The sequence below is a fragment of the Oncorhynchus nerka genome, linkage group LG20 (assembly GCF_034236695.1).
Source record: "Oncorhynchus nerka isolate Pitt River linkage group LG20, Oner_Uvic_2.0, whole genome shotgun sequence".
NCBI lineage: Eukaryota > Metazoa > Chordata > Actinopteri > Salmoniformes > Salmonidae > Oncorhynchus > Oncorhynchus nerka.
The window spans coordinates 82,598,849-82,621,392 of NC_088415.1; the positions used below are offsets into that span (position 1 = coordinate 82,598,849).

General features: G+C 40.7%; 3 protein-coding genes and 1 long non-coding RNA gene across 11 annotated transcripts in view; 2 read left to right on the forward strand and 2 right to left on the reverse strand.

Moving 5' to 3' along the window:
- Window positions 1–372: 372 nt before the first annotated feature.
- LOC115103264 (DET1- and DDB1-associated protein 1-like) lies at window positions 373–4,773 on the reverse strand. Its single transcript, XM_029624093.2, has 5 exons — window positions 4,240–4,773; window positions 3,713–3,793; window positions 3,439–3,490; window positions 3,195–3,256; window positions 373–3,071 (listed from the first exon to the last, which is right to left on the reverse strand). The coding sequence occupies exons 1-5, from the start codon at window positions 4,246–4,248 to the stop codon at window positions 2,967–2,969; spliced, it is 309 nt and encodes a 102-aa protein (XP_029479953.1). The 5' UTR covers window positions 4,249–4,773; the 3' UTR covers window positions 373–2,966.
- Window positions 4,774–5,909: 1,136 nt separating this feature from the next.
- Window positions 5,910–9,517, reverse strand: LOC115103266 (uncharacterized). Its single transcript, XR_010460250.1, has 3 exons — window positions 9,293–9,517; window positions 7,128–7,241; window positions 5,910–5,995 (listed from the first exon to the last, which is right to left on the reverse strand). It is a non-coding gene; the product is annotated as an uncharacterized LOC115103266 (long non-coding RNA).
- On the forward strand, window positions 7,624–16,907 carry LOC115103265 (protein ABHD8-like). Of its 3 annotated transcripts, none has more exons than XM_029624094.2 (5): window positions 7,624–7,993; window positions 12,101–12,900; window positions 13,300–13,470; window positions 13,776–13,992; window positions 14,236–16,907. In XM_029624094.2, the coding sequence occupies exons 2-5, from the start codon at window positions 12,110–12,112 to the stop codon at window positions 14,449–14,451; spliced, it is 1,395 nt and encodes a 464-aa protein (XP_029479954.1). In that variant the 5' UTR covers window positions 7,624–7,993; window positions 12,101–12,109; the 3' UTR covers window positions 14,452–16,907. The 3 variants fall into 3 exon arrangements, with proteins under 3 accessions (XP_029479954.1, XP_029479955.1, XP_064861949.1); XM_029624095.2 differs by lacking the exon at window positions 7,624–7,993 and adding an exon at window positions 9,205–11,543; XM_065005877.1 differs by lacking the exon at window positions 7,624–7,993 and having other exon boundaries at window positions 11,554–12,900.
- Window positions 16,908–20,855: 3,948 nt separating this feature from the next.
- The window catches only part of LOC115103267 (lysine-specific demethylase 4A-like), a 31,409-nt gene continuing 29,720 nt past the window's right edge, over window positions 20,856–22,544 (forward strand). For 4 of the 6 annotated variants that reach the window (XM_065005878.1, XM_065005881.1, XM_029624098.2 and 1 more), the window contains exons 1-4: window positions 20,857–20,995; window positions 21,494–21,657; window positions 21,849–22,024; window positions 22,390–22,504. In XM_065005878.1, coding sequence (XP_064861950.1) covers window positions 21,517–21,657; window positions 21,849–22,024; window positions 22,390–22,504 — 432 coding nt within the window. In that variant the 5' untranslated portion in view covers window positions 20,857–20,995; window positions 21,494–21,516. Of the gene's footprint in view, window positions 20,996–21,493; window positions 21,658–21,848; window positions 22,025–22,389; window positions 22,505–22,544 lie in introns of all 6 variants that reach the window. The other 2 variants (XM_065005882.1, XM_029624097.2) reach the window with 2 other exon arrangements.

Here is a 22,544-nt window from a genome sequence, read left to right on the forward strand (position 1 = left end):
CCAAGCCATCATATATTCCTGCAATAGGACAGAATAAGTACATTCACTGTGACTGTAAGAGATATTCTATTTTTCTTGACGTTGTTTTTCTATGAATTATTTTATTACATGAAGTAGTGAATGTACCTCAATGATGCAAAACGCACTTCAATAAACTTCATCATGAGACCACAGAAAATGTAACGCATCACGTTTTTAACACAGCTACCATGGCAACTTTATCATGTAGCCTGCCTATTCCTGTCGTCTGTAGTTATATTAATTTACTAGCCACCTTTGCGTGTATGCAAAATATGTTTTGGTGAATTACAATATAAGGAAACACAAACGTCATGGAGGCTCAGACAGTACAAACAAACGTTCATGAGCAACTTGACACTTCCCAGATCACTTTATTGAGACCAACGATCCAAAATATTGAAACATAAAGTACTCTTGAAAGCACATCTTTGCAGAGGGTCATTGCCATATGGAATCAACCGCCCCCCCCAAAAAAAAAATTACCTTGCAGCTGTTGGTTTTAAAGAGAAACAATCAATAAACTTTTGCCCATTGGAAAAGTCAATGGTCAAAAAATGACCTCAAAATTTCATGGGCAAATATTTAAAGCGTTTTCATTGAAATCAACAGGAGTAAGGTCCCAAGACAAGTGTTTTTATATGGCATGGCCCCACATTCACACAGTTTAAATCACAGCACACAATGTCTATACAGGTCATCACACAGTTTACGGTTGAGAACTGAATGAGGGAGGGAGTGCATCATCTTCAAAACACGTGTCTACCTTTGGAAAGAACTCAACATTAACACATGTAGACAGCTAGCTTCACCAAGGAACATAATGGTAGCTGATCGTCAGCCAGCCTCAAGATCAACTCAAACAAGATGAGCTGACACCACCTTAAACATATGACCTGCAGAGTTTAAACTGTACATGCATTCAAACAGGTAAGATACAAGGATCGAATGATCTAAAGGTTCTGGACCCTGCAAGTCCTTGAACTATTACTTGATAATGGTCTGAAGAAGCAAACCATATACACACAAACTTTATAACCCATAGTTTTGGACAGGATTAACAACTCATTAGACAATACCAGATCTTTGTAAGTAGCAGCAGAAGGATAGAGAGAGCGGATCAGGAACAATACTCTCCGCTTGTGTATTTACAGCTGTCGATAATGTTACAAACACAACTATGCCCCACATTAACAGTTTAACAGCATGCCTTATACGGCAGACAACTTTGAGACAAGGTTCTATACACCTGAATTGCACATGTATCCCACATATTGACTAAAGCAAGACATATACTATAGGTTCACACAGATCGATTATGCCAAGTTGCAATTTAGCAGCTTATGGTTTTACTTGTGGAGCCATCAAAGTACCTGAGCCAAGTTTAGTCTTGGCAGCTAGCTATACGTTTACTTGTGGAGCCATCAAAGTACCTGAGCCAAGTTTAGTCTTGGCAGCTAGCTATACGTTTACTTGTGGAGCCATCAAAGTACCCGAGCCAAGTTTAGTCTTGGCAGCTAGCTATACGTTTACTTGTGGAGCCATCAAAGTACCTGAGCCAAGTTTAGTCTTGGCAGCTAGCTATACGTTTACTTGTGGAGCCATTCCATGTTAACAGTCATAAGTGTTATAATATCCACAAACACTTATCTGTTTCAAGATAATTATAGATGTGATGGCAATCTAGCTGCTAGAGTCTAAGGGGAAACAAAGTTTTGACAAACACATTGAGCATCATTTGTTATGCGTTGCTACAAAATTGGTCTGTTTTTATACTGTATAGAGAGCAATAGTAATGGCGTCTTTTTGCAGGCACTAACTCAGTCATGGCTCGTTGGCCAAAGCCTATGGGGAAATGAATATAGTGTTGGATAAATGCCAAAAAATAAGGTATGTGGTAAACACAGGCTTAAATCGTATACGTTTTCTTCTATGAATTAACATTAATCTGCTAACGTCACTTTTTGTGAATTTTTAAGCATTTATGTAATTAAAACAAGGACATAAAGGCTTCATAATTCAAAAAAAGTCATGTTAACTTACTCATTATCTCATTGAACAAAACGGTTACGATGTCCTAAACCATTTATCCCAAAACCCCATTCTTTCTCCCATAGGAATATAACACTTTTGGGGCTCAGTTTTTTAGGAGTACAAGCTGGCGAGCTCTAAAGGTTTGCATTTGGTATGCCTTTAAATGAGCCCCAATATGACCCCGTGGAAGCATTCTCCATATCCACACTCTCATTAACAGTGTGTATTTCCTCCAATGACATCACAATGTAAACAGAGGGAGGTTCCTTAAATGACCAAGAAAAACGTTTCCATTAAGGCAATTAATCACTCAAACCAGGAGAGACATCAACACCTTCACGAATACAGCATTCCCCATAACAACCTGAGACTAATTCAATCTAAAGTCTAAACACTGTCGTCATTTTCCAGTCACCGTAATAATTGTTGGGGATCTCTCATACATCTTTCAGTGTAACAGTATAATCACAAACTTAAACAGAGGCAATGGAGACCATATTCTATTCACTCCAAGCCCAGAAGGATATAAATGGCATGCAATTTAATTGATTAAATGGACAGGACTTTAAAAAACACAGGTCAAAGTACAGATGAAGTACAAGTAAATTAATGAAAGCAAACAGCAATAGAAATTTAGAAACATGGTCAAGCAACAATGAATTTGAGGGGGAGGAGATAATGTTATTGTGCCTTTTGTTATCAAGGCAGAACTTTTCAGCTATGTGCCAATCGAAGTTAAGGGAAAGAAAAGAAAAATACAAAAGGAAATAAAATACAAAGAGACAAAACTGTCAGCGTCCCAAGTTCATGTTGAACAATGTAGGCAGTGGTCTGTCCTGTCTGTCAAATGCACTTTGCTTGTGTGCTTCTCTATCCATAATTGTGTGTGTGTTGCATGTTGATGACACAGCACTCTACGAGTCCTCATTCAACTCCTGACTGTCCGTTCTGGCAATTTTCCGCGGAGGTGCAGTGTTCTCCCCCTCACTGTGCTCCTGCTCCCGCTTTTTGGCTGCATTCTGTTAAGACATGGAGAGGGGTTGGAAAACTAGCTAACATATATGAAACAATACAGTGCCCATATCATGTAAAGGAACAATACATTATGACTTTCCAAGGTATCAACTTTCCCATTACTTTACCTTTTTGTCCCACTGTTGGTGAAGATATCTCAATAGAATATTTGTCTTCTCTGTGACAATGACTTGAAGGAAATATATATATTAGATCAAAACCAATATAAATCACAAAGAATGCATTAATGTTGTAAATATAGATCAATAATGTGTAACCTTTATTACTCAAACTTCACACTATTCTCATCCAAAGTACACATCAGCACAGATACTGTGTCAGAGTACCATTTGAATCAGAGGGGACACTCACTCTGTTCTGATGGATACTCCCGAATTGGAAGATACACAGAGGGCCTCCGGTTCTGAAACAAATACAGAAATCAGTGATAGAGTTTAAATCAAGTATAAGTCTCAAACATCAATAAATATAACAAAGCTCAACTAAATGATGGCATTGTTTTGGCACAATATCTATTTTGGACTTTAGCAATTCATGATCTCCAATACAGGTGAAATGCCAAACAATCCCATTCATTTGAGATTGCATTGACGTACAGAAATTGTATGGCTAGGATAACACTTACTGAAGTTTTGCAGACAGAGTCTGCGTGAAATCTGCTGAAATTGCTTTTGTTGAAGACAGGTAGTCCTTTTAAAAAATCTGCCTGTTTAGGAAAAGTGGCAAGTGTGAGAAATGACCCAGGTTGACAGACTTTTCAAACTTTTTAGGCTGCTTCAAGTCTGAACAGTAGGATTGGGAAACATGTTCCTGGGATAGCCAACTGAGCAATTACTGTAACCTACACAAATGACATAGCTAGTTAGTGAGCTAATAAATAAGATGAGTAGTTAGCAAGGGACAATATGTTCCATGATATAAGCCCAAGATGTCTCTTTTCTAACTGCAATATCCAGTCAGTTGAGGATCCAAAAGTAAACACATTTCCTAACTACGTAAGCGAGTTCAAACTAAAAACATGGTAGCCAACTAACGTTAGTTAGCAGCCAACTAACGTTAGTTAGCAGTCAACTGCCCCCCCCACCACACCAATACCGTAACTGTTACACGTTTAGCTTGATAACTACCTAAAAGAAATTAAAGAGACGTTACCTTATCCATGGTGGCTTTTCACCCCAGAAGGACGACACAGGCAAAAAAAAGTTGCTAGCTAACGTTAGCTGATGCGCGTGGAAAATATGCTAGCAACAACACGAACCTGCTTAGCTAGCTATGAAATGTGATATTTAGCCGTGGCTTTCTCAAATATTCAAGATTACACAAAGTACATCGAATATGTACATAAACTCCAAGTATTTAATGAACTAGCAATTGACCACCAGCTAGCTAACTAGCCAAGCTTGTCTCTCCAGCTAGCTACTATTATAGCCAGTGTTTTGTCGTAACTAAGAAATCACCGGTTGTTTACAAATTTGAATAGAATATGCTACAATCAAATAAAGATGTGTTACTTGTCAAATTAGTTTTGACTTAGACACTAATAAAAATGTGTTGCATCGAATTACAAAGCATACTGTACTTCATTGATTGCTAGCTTAGCACGCAACTTAGCGTAACAAGAGCTGCGGTATAAGATAACAAGTCCATCTACTCCATTTCTGTTCCTAGTCCGTGTATGGGCGTTCCTCGTCTTATTGCCTGATGCTCCATTGGCTACAGGAGAAGATGGACAATCGTAGAATGACACAGTACAATGCTCATTGGGTCACTAGTGTTTCCGTGAGAAACCAGCCCGCCAATGGGAAGAGGATCTTTGACCCTTACTGCAGATGCCTTGACATGTAACCTCACGGCAACAAGGTGGTCAGAAACATGCGCAATAGCAACAAATTCATTATTTTTTAATTTCAAGTATCTTTTCAAATTGGTAATTTCCTAACAAGTAGATATTATTCCCAGAAATGTATATATTTAATTTGTTGCATCATCTCAAACCCCACTGACTTGTACCAACTACACACACTCATGCAACTTTACAAAGTTTATTTATTCAGAAACTCAAGACAGCTTTTATTTGAGCAAGACAAAGACTTGAATGACACGTGTATTAGCTTTAAAATTGATGCAGGTCAGAAGGTCTATCTATTTTAGCAGCAACTGAATAGCACAGATGCTTAGCACAGCACCTATTTATTAAAGTACAATATTCCAATTCTGGACCTAGTTCAACCCCACCACTGTATGTTGACATGTACAACTTTGGGTCTTTTATCACAACTTTCATCCTGCATGAATTAACAAGGTCATAAGCCATTTCAAATTCACTGATTGCAACAGCAAGGTTCTGAACTACTTCTAAGCCTCTACAAGATAGTTGCTGAAATACATGATGGGAAAACATTTGTCAAAGTGTGTAAAATATATATATATTTACATGGACAAACATCTGCCTTCGCATATCCAATAACTGACATTCAGTTCTACACACAACTGGGCCAGTAAGTCTTGAAGTTGTTATGCTTTTTCTCAACAGTGGTGGCCAAACCTGGGTACTTCAATAAGTTCACCAAAAAACGTTTGTCCATTAGGTGCTTAGTGTGACAGGGATTTTCGCCCTTTCAGCATTCTTCGGAGAATCACCTCGATGCCACCCTGAGTGCTGATCCTCTTGATCCAGCCATGGGTCCTCTTACGCTTTATATTCTTGGGCTGATACTCTGTGCCCCGCTTCCTTGTGCGAATCTGCTGGTGGTGCCAGGGGAGTTGTTGAAACACCCCTGCCCCCTCTGCCTGTGATGTGAGAGGTCCACACAAGGTCTGGGGAGGTACACTAGCCCGGGACAGCACCCAACCACTCAGTGCTCGTGGCTGGTGGCCACTGGATGCTGGAAGCTGTGGTGCAACAATCCTGTTTGATAATAAACGCACGGGATGTTATTAGTTTTATGATTTAACCATGCAAACTATTCAGCAGAGTGGGAACGCATTCAAGCTTTAGGAAAATATGGCTGTTGGTTTGTGAAAATGTATAGCTAGTTTAGTTTTTAAAGCAGACTTTGTCATGAGTGTTAGTTAGCATCAGTTCATGGATAGCTAGTTCACTTTACATTCAAACATTTTTTTAAGTAAATCCAACCATGTATGCAACACATTTGATGTGGTAAGACGTGGAGGGTGGCATCAAACGTGCAAAGAAAGCCAGCAACACCGCTGCAGCAACATCATTCATATATTCAGAAAGTTAGCCATCTTACAGTAGCTAGCTACCTAGTATACGTGGAACCTGAACATTTCATGCCACGAGGACTTCTAAAACATACCCTTTTCATATTCATTGGAAGATCGTAGCTAATTTACCTGGTGGAGCATATCACTCCATGAAACCGGGAAAATGACGACCTGATAATATTCATTTTAGACAATATTTTAGACGGTTTTATCGCTGACTTGGCTAGCTAGCTAGGCCACTGGGGTATTCGCTAAGCACCCTCGTTCCATTCAGAGCTACGATTGGCTCTCGTTTTTCATCCAATCGAAGTGCAAGGTCACAAGCGTTTGAACGCAAAGATGTTGAATTGAAATGGAGATAATCCACTTAAAGTCTGGAGATTTTAGACAAATACATGCGTATTTAAGTACTTGTATTTTAACGTTTTAAAAAACATTTGATCTATTTCATAGATATATTACAACATATATCTAAATGCATGTTTTATTTATCACCATGTATTTCGATATATTACTTATAGTAACATATTTTCTACAGCCTGTTATTGCTTACAGCCAGAGCTTCGAATATGGTAGTATTACACACGTGGGTGAGTAGTTGTTTTATGCTTTTTATGCTAAATTAATTACAACTTTATGTGCCATTTCTTTGATAATTCAGATGATAATTAAGTTGTGAAACTTCAGGGGGTTGTAGGTAACCTTTTTCATGGCCCCCAGCACCATCTTGCCATGCAGGTGCTTTTCTAATTCTCTTAAATGTCTTTCATGGTTCATTTCGGCTTGGAATAGGAAGAATAATGCAATTCCACCTGTAGCAGTGGAGAGGCTGGTGGAGGTCAGTTATTTCTCTGATTTCGCTGTGACCTCTTGAAGAAGGCTGCAGGATGCTACAGGACTCCCCTTGAAAGGACCTGGCCAATGATCTAGTTACCAGACAGAAGAAGGAGTCATGTAGTCCCAGATGCTGCAGTGTTGATGCTGCTCATCTCACGCACATCTTTTTCCACATGTATTCTACATTTCTATTTCATCTGTATGGGTTCATCCATCCATTCACCCATCTAGCTACATGTCACATTGACTTATATAAAAATCAAGACACACATACACACACACACACACACACACACACACACATGCCTATGGAATGTGAATCTCTTGATTTGATCATTTCCCCACCCGGCCTTAGCAACAGGAATACAAGACATCCTATTGGCTTTAGTAGAACCAATGTTTGTGGCCTATTCGCTATATTTCTTGTCATTCAACAGCAGAAGGAAGCTGAGAGGAGAATTCCGTGGATGCGGAAAACAACAAGGGCAAAAGGGTTGGTAGAATCTCGCCCGTGTGCGCAGCGCCGAAGGATGCTGATCGAAAAAGCATTGCTATCTGTCATTACTATGGTCACTTTAAAATTGCAATTGGCACACTTTCCTAGTGTGCATTACTTCGATTTAAAGCCTTATTCCATTTGTTTGATTAGTAAGATGTAAACTATCTCTAGGTAAAGACAATTATCAACTTCTCCATCTGGCAGGTTGCTTTTGAATTATACTAATATTGCAACCAATGCAACAGATTTTTCAGCTGCAGTTAATTATAAACAACCTATTGACTATCGTTTTATGGGAGAGGAGCATCATATTTCTGATCATCCTTAATCATCATCAGTAAGGTAAGAATTTCGTTTAAAAATAGGCCTGTGTGCACCAGTAAACGTTATTACTATATGTTGTTTCAAATTGATACCATATCTGAAACAGTATATTTTATGTTTCATAATGGGAATTCAGATAAATAAATGTCAATCATGATGCATTAATGCGCAACACACCAACTCAATATTGATTTATGTTGTTGGTATATACTGTATCTTGCTCATGGTCCTCTTACCATATATATAGGCTACTGTAGTGGCTATTTGGCAAATGGTTAAATAATTCATAATAGTTTTGAAAAAAATATTTAAAAAATGATCGTATGCTCAATTGTTTTACCTGAATTTGACTGCGCTCTGTGGTACATTATATGTTTATAGGTAGTACAAACATAACTAGTTATAAATTGCACATTTGCATTTCTTTACAGACTTGATACATTATTGTAATCGTAGATTCAGTGGTCCTCCAAACCAGGTATTTTGAATACTGTACATATGCATCAGAATGTATTGGGCTACTGGAGGCCTAGTCTGTGGGTGGAAAACTAGAGCACATAGCCTACCAAATGTGTGTTAAACATGACGCTTGAATAATCATCCTAATTCTGCATTGCAGATCAAATAGTAAAATGGCTGAGTAACATGGGTGAGAGAATTTAGAGGCAGTCCACTTGCAAACTCATTTAGTTGACATTTTAGTCATTTAGCAGACGCTCTTATGCAGAGCGATTTACAGTAGTGAGTGCATACATTTTCGTATTTTTTTTTTTACAGTTCTGGGCCACTACGGGAATCGAACCCACAACCCTAGCGTTGCATGCTCGAGAATGCTCGATAATTCATATTCAAATCTCCATGCTCGAGAATTAATATTCAAATCTCACTTTAATTTTCGACCTTAATTACGTGGGATTAAATGTCAGGGAACGTTGAGTCGAATGGTCCTTTGCATTTTAGGTCGTTTTCGCGCATAGTTTCGAGCTATAGTTCAAATCAGAGTTCGACTATTGTTATTATCGTTTGGATTTTTAAATTAGGTCCGGTTGGTTTCACATTGCCAAATGTAAACGAACTACAATTCCCCCCCAAAAACACGCGTGTCCCTGCAAGTAATTTGTTTATTAGACAAAAATGCTCACGTTAAAACCCTTTGTGATTATCATGAAGCGTCACTTGTCGCAATCTTCATATTACTTTCGCTTTGGGCTGAGAGGAAACAGCACTGCGACGTGAATTCAGTAGCCTATATCCTTGGTATAGCCCCGGTATCCCCTAATCTTCATCGGATGCGCTCTTAAATGCGCTGCTACTCACCGAACGTTTCAGAGATCTCAGGTTATGATGCTGCGTGTATTTCATCAAATGCTCGCAGTCAAACAATAACCATAATATTTTCCATTGTACGGACTGCGTTCTCACCAGCAGCGAACCGCACCACGGCACGAATTGAATCGGAACCGGGACGACCCTTTTTTTGGCGAACCACGGTGTGCGGATAGAGTATTCACACGGGTGTAGTGCAAGTCTCTTCGAGGTTTATCAATCATCACCTCACCACGTGGAGGGAAGTCCACCTCCAACATACTTTCTGTTCAGTCTTATATCATGCCTGATACGATCAGATGATATAATAACCTCAATATGATATGCAATTACATAAGGGAGATGCAGTATATGCCTATATGTCATGGCTTTCGCAGTGCTATTACACATACTATCCACTATCCTGAACCCTAAACTTAATGTAATGATTTAGAGGTCACCACCTTAAATAAATACACATTTAGATGTGTCTATTGAATGTTGTGATGGTAGCAGATGTTCATATGATTAATGACTCACTCACTGCTTGTAGCAGCTCACCATATTGACCCACCAAGGGAAGGCAATCACAAATTTCACTTGGCTCCTGGATGAAACAGGATAGTACAGGATGCATCAACCTTCACAACACTCTCGATAAATTCTCCCCGTCTTTCTCACTCTTTCTCTTTCCTTCCTTTTTTCTCGCACCCTCTCCGTCCCTGCCTCCCTCTCCTTATCCACCTTCACTCCTCCACTCCCTCTTTCTCATCTTACTCCCTCTCTCAATCCCTCTCCCCCTCAGCCAAACATTGATCCCTGTGTGCCACTTCAATACGTTAATGAACTCCCCTGTGTGTGTGGAGGCAGGGATAGAGTGAGCAATAAGCTGCACCTCATGCAGAGGTGTCATTTACCAGGATCCATGGCCCCACATCTCTCCCCATTACCTGCTTTCTGATGTCCCATCGGTATATTAAACCAAACTTCATTAACTTACCTTCGCCGAACCTGCACTCTCAAAATGGTTAAGCTAAACAAAACTTGTTTTTGGCATAAGAAGCCTCTCATTTCCCAGTGCACCTCATTTTCTTAATAAACTTCGCTAGGTCAGCGTCAGCGATTAGCATACACATCTGGGTCGGGAATTGGAATATGCGTACACAGAAGTTTTATATGCTGCTGTTCAGCATTTTAATGGCAAGCATTACACAGATGGACATTTCAATTACATGTAAGAGTAAAGAGATAGAACAATGAGACTTAGTCTGTTTAAAATGCACCCGCGAGTATTAATCATTTAGACACATCTCCCCTTATTGTGAATAAATCATGTGTAAAGCTAGAATATGAATCCGGGGTTGAAGGTGATTGGAGGTGGGTAGTGAGTGAGAGAAGGGTGAACTTGAGTCACATCACCCTTCCCGTCAGAGCTCTGCCATTATTATTGTGTGTGTGTGTGTGCGTGCGCGTGTGTGTGGCTTGACATTTCTATAAGTCAATGGTGTGACCTTGGTGTGAATAACAGGAGCGAAATATAAATGTTGATTAAAGCCAGTGTGTCAGGTCAGCTTTTAAAGGAATGGTTTCCACAAACTCATCATTAGAAAAGCCTCCCTGTTGTGTAGGCAACACTTTCCTGAGAATTGAAAATGGCTGTGGGAGTTTTCCCCAGACCTCACTGACTGTAGCTATGAGCATGATTTAATCATATCGGTGAACGTTATTGACTGGAAACTCAATCAAATGTCTTACATGGCCGGGATCATAATTTCTAAGCATAAATAGATCATAAACTCCAGCTTTACATAAGATAATTAAACGATAGACCAACAGTTTAAATTAGGTTACGTTAGCAGAGACAGTTACTGTACATAGGAAACAATGAAGTCTGGATCCAAGTTCCAACACATATTGTAGATATGCCACTTCCGTTCTGCTTCCTGTTGACAGTCTATGTGTCTATATTTAAACAGTGTGATATAAAATACTCCAATACCCGACTGCCAAAAACCTCTTGAGCCATTATTGGACATAACCATCTTCGGAAAGACCATCGTCTGCTGGTGTACTGAAAACCAAACCCCATTGGCACATGGAATACATATAGTCAGTGAGCAGTTGGCATGAACCCAGCTGTGCCATTGCTAACATTCTATTTATACCCTAGGGTCCAGGGGCCATTTTAGAAGAGCCTTGTCTATTCTTAGTTTGTGTCTAGGTCATTATGTGAATGGATTCTGCTTCTCCACACTAAGACAAAGTGGGTATTGTTTTTACTGTTATATATAAACTGATGTTGAACCCAGTGTGAAACTGGTACTTTTTGAATTGAAAGCTTAATGATTGAGAAACCCTAGGGTGTTTATCATGGAGCAATTGTCATGTACAAATAACTGTTTTGTAGTTTTCTGTGTGGTGAATTGTTGTGGTGAGAGCCAGGGGGAACTCCTTTTTAGGTTGTTATACTATGTTTGTTGTGTATATACGGTATGTTATAATCAGAGACTTTGTCGACACTCAGATTATGTTACCTACAGTGGAGGCTGCTGAGGTGAGGACGGCTCATAATAATGGCTTGAATGGAGCAAATGGAATGGCATCAAACACATGGAAACCATGTTTGATGTATTTGATACCGTTCCACCTATTCCGTTCCAGCCATTACCACAAGCCCATTCTCCCCAATTGAGATGACACCAGCCTCCTGTGATTACCTCATGTTCTTACCACAGTACTTACTACCTATCCATTTGAAAATGTCATTTTTTCAATGAAAAAGATAGCTCGTTGGGATTTCTCATGGATTTGTCTCTGCAGGCAGGCACCATGCTGACCAGCATTACAGATGGGATCCTGTGCTGTCTGACTGGGAAGGCTGCCAGCCTGGTGATGCCCGTCGACTCTTCTGAGCCAGCGGACACCTTCGAGTTTGTAGAAGTGAAGCCTGGGAGAGTCCTCAGGGTTCGCCACATCATGCCCGAGCGCCGGGCACCAGTAGTGACGGAGGAGGACCAAGTAAAGGAGCCAGAGCAGGAGAAGGGCAGTGGAAACAGCAACAACAGTAGCAGTGTGCACTGCAAGCGCAAGATCACTGTCTACCGCAACGGCCAGCTAGTCATTGAGAACCTTGGTGACGTGCTGCACTCTGAGATTGTCCAGTGCCAGAATGGAGACCTGGAGCCCTGCAGCACCGTGGAGGTGGAACTGGCCGACTATAAGGAAGTGCCCACATCTCCTGAACCAAAACCCGCGCCTCCCCTGTCCATGGTCGGGGAGCAGAAACCCGCGCCCCCGCCTCGCCGGCGCCGCCGAAAGCCCAAGCGCATGGTGATGATTGACTCGGAGAGGGAGATCTCCAGCTGCAAGGGGACGCACTCGGACGTGGCGCTCTTTTTCGTGCACGGGGTCGGCGGCTCGCTGGACATCTGGGGCAGCCAGCTGGACTTCTTCTCGCGGCTAGGGTATGAGATCATCGCACCTGACCTGGCGGGCCACGGGGCCAGCAGGGCCCCCCACATTGCGGCGGCCTACACCTTTTACGCCTTGGCCGAAGACATGCGTGCCATCTTCAAGAAATACGCCCGTAAACGCAACATCCTCATTGGGCACTCCTATGGGTCAGTATGCTTGTTTCTCTGTTAAAAATGAACGGTCAATTGATTACCAAGTATCATCTTATGTCTTAGGTCAATTAACAGACGGAATATCATGATAGTTAATGAATAACAGCATTTGAACATGCCTTGAAACACAATAAACTGGTGCTGACAATGACTGATGAAGAAGAACCCATCAAAGAGCAGCATTATGACGATGTCACAATTAACAGACCAATTAGAGAGCAGGGTTATGACGATGTCACGATGAAGGGACCAATCAAAGAACAGGGTTATGACGATGTCACAATGAATGGACCAATCAGAGGGCAGGGTTACGACGATGTGATGATGAAGGGACCAATTAGACAGCAGGTTCCCAATACATTGTTTTTACACGTTTGATTATATCCCTTTCAGGGTATCGTTCTGTACCTTCCTGGCCCATGAGTATCCAGACCAGGTTCACAAGGTAGTGATGATCAATGGAGGGGGGCCCACAGCTCTGGAGCCCAGCCTCTGTTCCATCTTCCAGCTGCCTTCTTGTGTGCTGCACTGCCTGTCTCCCTGCCTGGCCTGGAGCTTTCTCAAGTAAGGAAATCATCTCTTCTATTTGTAGACAAAACAATATTGAAGTGCAGACAAATCAACAACACATTTCCAGACAAAACCACATTTGTAGACAAAATGACAACACATCGCTTTACAAATAGAACAACAACCTATTGCTGTAGACAAAACAAAACCAATATACTCTTCGTACAGAATGTATACTGTAGTGTACAGTGTCAATGCTTAGCTTCTACTGCATACAAAGAGTAAGAGGAATTTACTGTAACACATCATTTCGAATGTCAAGTAATACTGATGGCTATGAGTCTTTCCAACATGTTCAGGGCTGGGTTTGCCCATCAGGGAGCCAAAGAGAAGCAGCTGCTGAAGCAGGGCAATGCCTTCAACGTGAATCCATTCGTGCTGCGTGCCATGATGAGCGGGCAGTACTGGCCCGAGGGGGATGAGGTGTACCACGCTGAGCTAACCGTGCCCATCCTGTTGGTGCACGGCATGTACGACAAGTTTGTGCCCATTGATGAGGACCAACGCATGGCCGAGGTAAGGAGACATACATTTATGAATACCAATCCATGTCAATTGAGTAAGGAAGCTCTACTACCCATATATAAAATATACATTATATCATCAATTCAATTTGAAGTTGTTATGAAAGAGGAATTCAATTAAATTATGATATGAATTATGAACAGTCCCTATATCAAGCCCATCATATTCAATGACTAATATCGTATTGTAAAATGTTTTATATCTTGACTGTAGCTATTATCCTTTTAATTTCAGATCCTTCTGTTTGCTTTTCTGAAAGTCATCGAGGAGGGCAGTCACATGGTGATGATGGAGTGCCCTGACACAGTCAACACCCTCCTGCACGAGTTTTTCCTATGGGAGCCTGACATGTCCAAAAAGAACGCCGCCAAGACTGATCCTGACAAGACTGTCATAGTCAATGGTGTTGTCGCCCAGACACCAAAACCAAACAAGCCCATGGACAAATAACCAATAATGAGTCTCATTTTACATGAGCAAACCCAATCCGAGGGCCTGTCTTTGGCAGGTGGCACGTGGTCTTAAGGCTGCTCGCAGGCTGAGAGCTGTTATTAACTGGGCCAGAGTTTGTTGTGGAAGTGGAGGAGAGGCACCTGGTGCTCCAAGCTAGAGTTGGCATTTGAATAGGACTGTGGCAAGAAAAATGAAGAAAAGGATGGAAAGAAGAGGAATCTGACAGAGATGCGTGTTTCTCTTTCCCCTTTGACAGCTGTCTGTGCTTCATCATGCGGTGTATGTAATCAGACAGACCTCGGGTCCAGAGGATGTTATTAAAACACAATATCCATTTGTAATTCTCTCGAGTACCAAACTTGGTTGGTGAGTGGACCATTGTGAACCAAAGCGAGGAAGGCATGACCATTAAATGGTGTGTGGATCGCCTTGCTACCTATCATCCATTATCTTGTGAGTAATATTTCACTGCTGATTGGTGTCCTGACGAAATGATGATCTTATAAAACTGGGTCCATATTATGGATTCACTTCAAAGCGGAAAATAATTCACTTGGAAAACTGTGAAACTATCCAGACAATATGGCAGGTAGCCTCGTGGTTAGAGGGTTGGGCCAGTAACCAGCAGGTAGCCTCGTGGTTAGAGGGTTGGGCCAGTAACCAGCAGGTAGCCTCGTGGTTAGAGGGTTGGGCCAGTAACCAGCAGGTAGCCTCGTGGTTAGAGGGTTGGGCCAGTAACCAGCAGGTAGCCTCGTGGTTAGAGGGTTGGGCCAGTAACCGAAAGTTTGCTAGATCAAATCCCCGAGCTGACAAGGTAAAAATCTGTCGTTCTACCCCTGAACAAGGCAGATAGCCCACTGTTCCCCGGTAGGCCGCCATTGAAAATAAGAATGTGTTCTTAATTGACTTGCCTAGTTAAATAAAGGTTAAATAAATGTTTTTTTTTAAATGACAATTAAAAAATACAAGTCAATGAGTGACTAGTGTATTATGGGAGTAAGATTTGCCATGCCACATTGCGATCCAGTTTGCATGAGGTCATCATCATGGTAATCATCCCATACTAAGCAGGTTATAGTGTTGACTGGATGGAAGTGGTGGATGGATTGGTAATTGTTATGGCAACAAGTTACTACAAGACATACACCACACACCTAAACAAATGGGCCATACAAGTTCTCATAAAATATAATCAAGCCAAAGTAAAGCTGTTAAAACATGTCCTTAAGCAAACTAAATATCTGTCAGTTGCAGTCAGTATCTGTCTGTGCATTCATTCACACCTGCAGTCTAGGATACAGGTTCGCTTTTGAAACATAGTGATTCATCTATACCCAACATGGAGCATTTTGCCTCAAGAACATTTTGCGGTGTTATCTGATATTATGCATTTAGAAACCTATGCTTACTCTGTGTCTACGTTATGAATTATCTAACCTAACTGGACTATTTGAAGTTGCTGCATGAATAGGCTTTTAAGATATTAGAGAATTTTCTTGTCAATATACAGTTGAGAAATCCAAAAACCTCCCCTGTCCTCTGAGAGTATAATCTAAGCGGCATTATGGACAGAGGAGACGTTGGACCAAAGCTTTGGTGATAGGCAATCCAAATAATGTAAGAGTAGTCCATAACAATTATTTTTAAATACTGATGCTAGTTATTCAACTAACAATAGGGCAACTCATTTTGCCTCTGAATTTGATATAACACCATTATGAATGATGTTGTTCTTCTGTCTACCAGATAGTATAGCAAAGCATTGTCCTCCACTACCCTCCAGTCAATCTGTTTGTGCTTGCAATGTCAAAGGTCGTCCATGATAATAAGCTAAAGGACATAAGTTTTCAGGTGCTCATTTGTGAACGTTTTCTTGTCTCATAATGAGAGTATGTGATTTGATCTGTGATTAAGAAGTAGGAAGCACAGTAACACATGTATCTGATTCAATCTCTCCGACTGTTAACATGCTTTACTCACATATGCATTATCCTGAGAAAGGATCAGAGATGATTATGCAATTTCTAAGGAGATGAGTTATGAACTGTACAGAAAGATAATGCATAAGTAATGGAAACAAGTAGGTTGAGGAACAAATGAGTTTGAATTGGCTGTTGAAAAGAAGATGTATTCATGTAGACTGTCAAAAATACCATGAAGTGCTGCTGATCCAGTCTGCTTAGGCACTGTATAGATTGTTCCGACAGCTATATGGATTGAAGGGCGTACATTTGCTTCCTCCACTTAATGTCTAAAAAAACAGTCTCTCCTATCCAGTGTGCTATCATTTGTGGTTAAAAATGTGTAAATGTCATTAATGCATTTATTCCTAGACATCAGAACTCATGCACTGCCTGAATGTAGGTGCATATACAGTTCAGATATATGGACATGTTCAGTTGAGTGTATGAATGTGCCTTTCCTGGCATGAAATAAAACAAATGTTTACATTATATGGTTGTTTTTGTTCTTCTGTGAATTAATGACTGAATTAATGAAAATGATTGAATGTAAATGAATGTGTGAATTAATGAATTAGGACCATTTTATTGTGACAGACAAAAGTAACGATGGCTTTGAGTGTACATTACTGGCTCTGAGGCCTGGGTACCCCCCCCAGGTAGCCATGCTGGTTAAGTGTGCCTTGAATTCTAAATAAATCACAGACAGTGTCACCAGCAAAGCACCTCCATACCATAACAAGTCCTCCTCTATGCTTTATGGTGGGAAATACACATGCGGAGATCATCCGTTCATCCACATCGCGTCTCACAAAGACACGGCGGTTGGAACCAAAAAATCTCCAATTTGGACTCCGAACCAAAGGACAAATTTCCACCGGTCTAATTTCCATTGCTCGTGTTTGTTGGCACAAGCAAGTCTCTTCTTCTTATTGGTGAAGGCCTGATTCACACAGTTCCCTCTGAACAGTTGATGTTGAGATGTGTCTGTTACTTGAACTCTGTGAAGCATTTATTTGGGTTGCCTTTTCTGAGGCTAGTAAAATGAACTTATCCTCTGCAGCAGAGGTAACTCTGGGTCTTCCTTCCTTCCTTCCTGTGGCAGTCCTCATGAGAGCCAGATTCATCATAGCGCTTGACGGTTTTCGCGGTTGCACTTAGAGAATATTTCAAAGTTCTTGACATTTTCCGTATTGACTGACCTTCATGTCTTAAAGTAATGATGAACTGTCATTTCTCTTTGCTTATTTGAGCTGTTCTTGCCATAATATGGACTTGGTATTTTACCAAATAGGTCTATCTTCTGTATAGCCTCACTACCTTGTCACAACACAACTGATTAGCTCAAACGCATTAAGAAGGAAGGAAATTCCACAAATGAACTTTTAAGGCACACCTGTTAATTGAAATGCATTCCTCATGAAGCTGGTTGAGAGAATGCCAAGAGTGTGCAAAGCTGTCATCAAGGCAAATGGTGGCTATTTGAAGAATCTCAAATATAAAATATATTTTGATTTGTTTAACACTTTTTTGGTTACTAGATGATTCCATATGTGTTACATTCATAGTTTTGTTGTCTTCACTATTAGAAAATAGTAAAAAAAAAAGTAGGTAGGTAGGGGTAAAGTGACTATGCATAGATAATAAACAACGAGTAGCAGCAGAGTAAAATAATGCAAATCTAAAATAATAATGTAAATAATCCGGTGCCCAGTTGATTAATTGTTCAGCAGTCTTATGGCTTTGGGGTAGAAGCTGTTAAGGAGCCTTTTGGACCTAGACTTGGCGCTCCAGTACCGCTTGCCGTGTGGTAGCAGAGAGTACAGTCTATGACTTGGGTGACTGCAGTCTTTGACAATTTTTTGGACATTTCTCTGACACCGCCTAATATAGAAGTCCTGGATGGCAGGAAGCTTGGCCCCAGTGATTTACTGGGCCATACGCACCACCCTCTGTAGCGACTTATGGTCGGATGCCGAGCAGTTGCCATACCATAACAAGTCCTCCTCTATGCTTTATGGTGGGAAATGTGTGATGCAGTGATGCAACTGGTCAGGATGCTCTCGGTGGTGCAGCTGTCAAACTTTTTGAGCATCTGGGGACCCATGCATGCCAAATCTTTTCAGTCTCCTGAGGGGGAATATATGTTGTCGTGCCCTCTTCACGACTGTCTTGGTGTGTTTGGAACATAGTTTGTTGGTGATGTGGACACCAAGGAACTTGAAGCTCTTGACTCACTCCACTACAGCCCTGTCAATGTAAATGGGGGCGTGTTCGGCCCTCCTTTTCCTGTAGTCCTCGTTCAGCTCCTTTGTTCTGCTCACGTTGAAGGAGAGTTTGTTTTCCTGGCACCACACTGCCAGGTCTCTGACCTCCTCCCTGTAGGTTGTCTCATCGTTGTCAATGATCATGCATCAACCAATGATAATCTAGTTTTAACCCAGTCTCTCTTACAGTGCCTTCAGAAAGTATTCACACCCCTTGACCTTTTCCACATTTTGTTGTGTTACACCAGCATTTCAAATGTATAAAATGTTGATTTTTTTGTCACTGTCCTACAGTCAATACCCCATAATGTCAAAGTGGAATTATGTTTTTAGAGATGTTTACAAATGAATTAATAATGAAAAGCTGAAATGTCTTGAGTCATTAAGTATTCATCCCCTTTGTTATGGCAAGCCTAAATAAATGCAGGAGTAAAAATGTGCTTAACAAGTCACATAATAAGTTGCATCAACTTACTCTGTGTGCAATAATAGTGTTTAACATGATTTTGAAAGAGTACCTCTCATCTCTGTACCTCACACATACAATTATCTGTAAGGTTACTCAGTTGAGCATTGAATTTCAAACACAGATTCAACCACTAACACCAGGGAGGTTTTCTAATGCCTCGCAAAGAAGGCCACCTTCTGTATTGGTAGATTGGTACAAATAAAAAAAGAAGACATTGAATATCCCTTTGATCATGGTGAAGTTATTAATTCCACTTTGGATTGGTTATCAAATACACGAGTCACTACGAAGATACAGGTGTCCCTCCTAACGCCATTGCCGGAGAGTAAGGAAACCGCTCAGGGATTTAACCATGAGGCCAATGGTGACTTTACAACAGTTACAGAGTTTAGTGGCTGTGATAGGAGAAAACTGAGGATGGATCATCAACATTGTAGTTTCTCAACAATACTAACCTAATTGACAGAGTGACAAGAAAGAGGCCTGTACAGAATAAAAATATTCCAAAACATGCATCCTTTTTGCAACAAGGCACTAAAGTAATAGTGAATTTGTTTGGGGGAAAGCAATTAACTTTTTGTCCTGAATACAAAGTGTTATGTTTGGGGCAAATCCAATACAACACATTACTGAGTATCGCTCTAAATCTTTTCAAGCATAGTGGTGGCTGCATCATGTCATGGGTATGCTTGTAATCATTAAGGGGTGACTAAGCACAGGCAAAATCGCTTACCAATAAGACAGTGAATGTTCCTGAGTGGCAGTTACAGTTCTGACTTAAATCCACTAGAAAATCTATGGCAAGACCTGAAAATGATTGTCTAGCAATGATGAACAACCAATTTGACAGAGCTTGAAGAATTCTGAAAAGAATCATAGGTAAACGTTGCACAATCCAGTTGTGGAAAAGCTCTTAGAGATTTACCCAGAAAGACTCAGCTGTAAGTGCTTCTACAAAGTATTGACTCAGGGGTGGGAATTCTTAAGTAAATGAGATATTTCTGTATTTCATTTTCAATATGTTTGCAAAAATGTATAAAAACATATTTTCCCTTTGTCATTATGGGGTATTGTGTGTAGATCGGTGAAAAACATCTATTTAAACCATTTTAAATTCAGGCTGTAACACAACAAAATGTGGAATAATTCAAGGATGTATAAATACTTTCTGAAGGCACTGTGTATATTTTTTAGTGGTATACTCTAATTTATTTGGACTAAAGGGATACAGCTAATTCAACTCAGCTTCCTTTTCTGCTGAAAACTGGCTGTGGGAACTCCACTCAGGTATTTCTTTCTACGCCTGCTACATTAGGTTAGATATTGCACGTCTAGTGGAATAGGTTGCTGTTTATTAAATTATTAATTCCTTAATAAATAATGTATTCCTTATTTGTATATACACTGAGTGTATAAAACATTAATTATAATTATATATATATATATTTACATACATTTGTATTATTTTTTAAATTAAATAGTGGTATATAGGCTCTGGATAAGAGCGTCTGCTAAATGACTTAAATGTAAATGTAAATGTAGGGTTAGGAGGTGGGGCCATTTTTTCCCTTTCCCCCCTTTTCATTTTCAAAATACAAAATATCACGTGCTCGACTACACACTCCCGCACAGTAGGTGGCGGCATGCACAAAACAAAGGTGCGAACGCCATGATTCCAAAGAAGAAAGTGCACGTCGTCAAAATCGTTCATTGATTGGCTACGTCTGATCCTGTGAGTGCGCTTGTGTACTGTTAGTAATGGAGAACAAATCCTCTTCGGGGTAAAATCGGAATTAAGTGCTATCGATATCAAGTCACCAATTGCGCAAGATTTATCAGTGTTGGTAAGGTATCTTGTTTTAAAAATTTAATTTGACACCATATTTAGATTGTTTATCACGAATACGTCGTTGACGATGGCTAGCTAGTAGCAATAATAAGATGGCTTGCTAGCTAAGTTAGCTGTCATTTAACTAGCTAACTATCCATGAATCATGCAGACATTCATTAAACTAAATACCTAGCTAGTTATTTTTATCATACATTCACGTTCACAGCAAAAAGTCATCTTCGACCGAACTGCTTCATCCTCATGTTTACAAAGCTACTCTTATCTTATTTACAATCGACCAACAGTTTGTAAACACGCAGTAGTCTAACGGTGGTGTCACTGGGTGTGTCCAAACAAACCTGTCACGCTGTCCAGTCATGAACCAACATGACTGAACAACCCCCCCCCACCCCCCTTTGCACAGATGTCCGTTGTATTCGCTTCCTAACACATCACTGTCTGTTGTTAAAATGTCACAATTATTATGATGTTGAAACCTGTTTTAATTCAGATCTGCAGGGCTTGCTATTTAGTATGTCGTCTGATTCGGGGTCCCAGACTCCTGGCTCCAAGGGGATCATGACCTTTCACCCCACTGCTGAGGAGTTCCAGAACTTCAGCCGCTACATTGCCTACATGGAGTATCAGGGAGCACATCAAGCCGGCTTGGCTAAAGTGAGCACTGACACAAACCCTTCTGCCTTGTGAAGATTATTTTCTGATTTGTATTACCAGGCCTCCAGTTAGACAAAGCAGCTATGCACAGAAATGCACACATTGTGAATATTTTTTAAATATAAATGACCCAAGTTTTTGCGAGTGAAATACTTTACTGTAACTGATACTAAAACGGACTGTTTTTACAGGTCGTGCCACCAAAGGATTGGAGGCCCAGGAAGTCCTATGACGATATAGATGACCTGGTGATCCCAGCTCCCATCCAGCAGGTAGTGACGGGCCAGTCAGGCCTGTTTACCCAGTCCAACATCCAGAAGAAGCCCATGACCGTCCGAGAGTTCCGTAAGACGGCCAACAGTGACAAGTGAGTCTGACTGCACCAGAACTGGAACAGCTATAACAAAGTTTCATAACATATTACACACAGTCTATCTATGAATGAGCTATACTGTTTGTTTCCTCTTGTATGAAGAATTTGTTGATATGGTCTGTGATTGGGAAAAGTCACTCTGTGTACATGCTTTTTGTCTAAGGAAATGATACAGCGAACAAAGTTAATAACATTATTTAAAACAGAGGGTTTGTATGATTCGTGTTGTTAGTAATTCATGTGTTTCTCAAGATCTCTTGGGATTTTGAAAGGCTCTGGCTCACAGGCACTGTTGAAAAATGTATAGTTTCTAATCAGCCGTACTGATTGAACCCCCCCCCCCCCCCCCATCATCATAGGTTCTGCAGTCCTCGCTACGCCGACATTGAGGAGCTGGAGAGGAAGTACTGGAAGAGCGTGACCTTTAACTCGCCCATCTACGGTGCAGATGTGAACGGAACACTTTACGACCCTGTGAGTCATTACGAATCCCCCCAGGGGTGGTTTTACTATT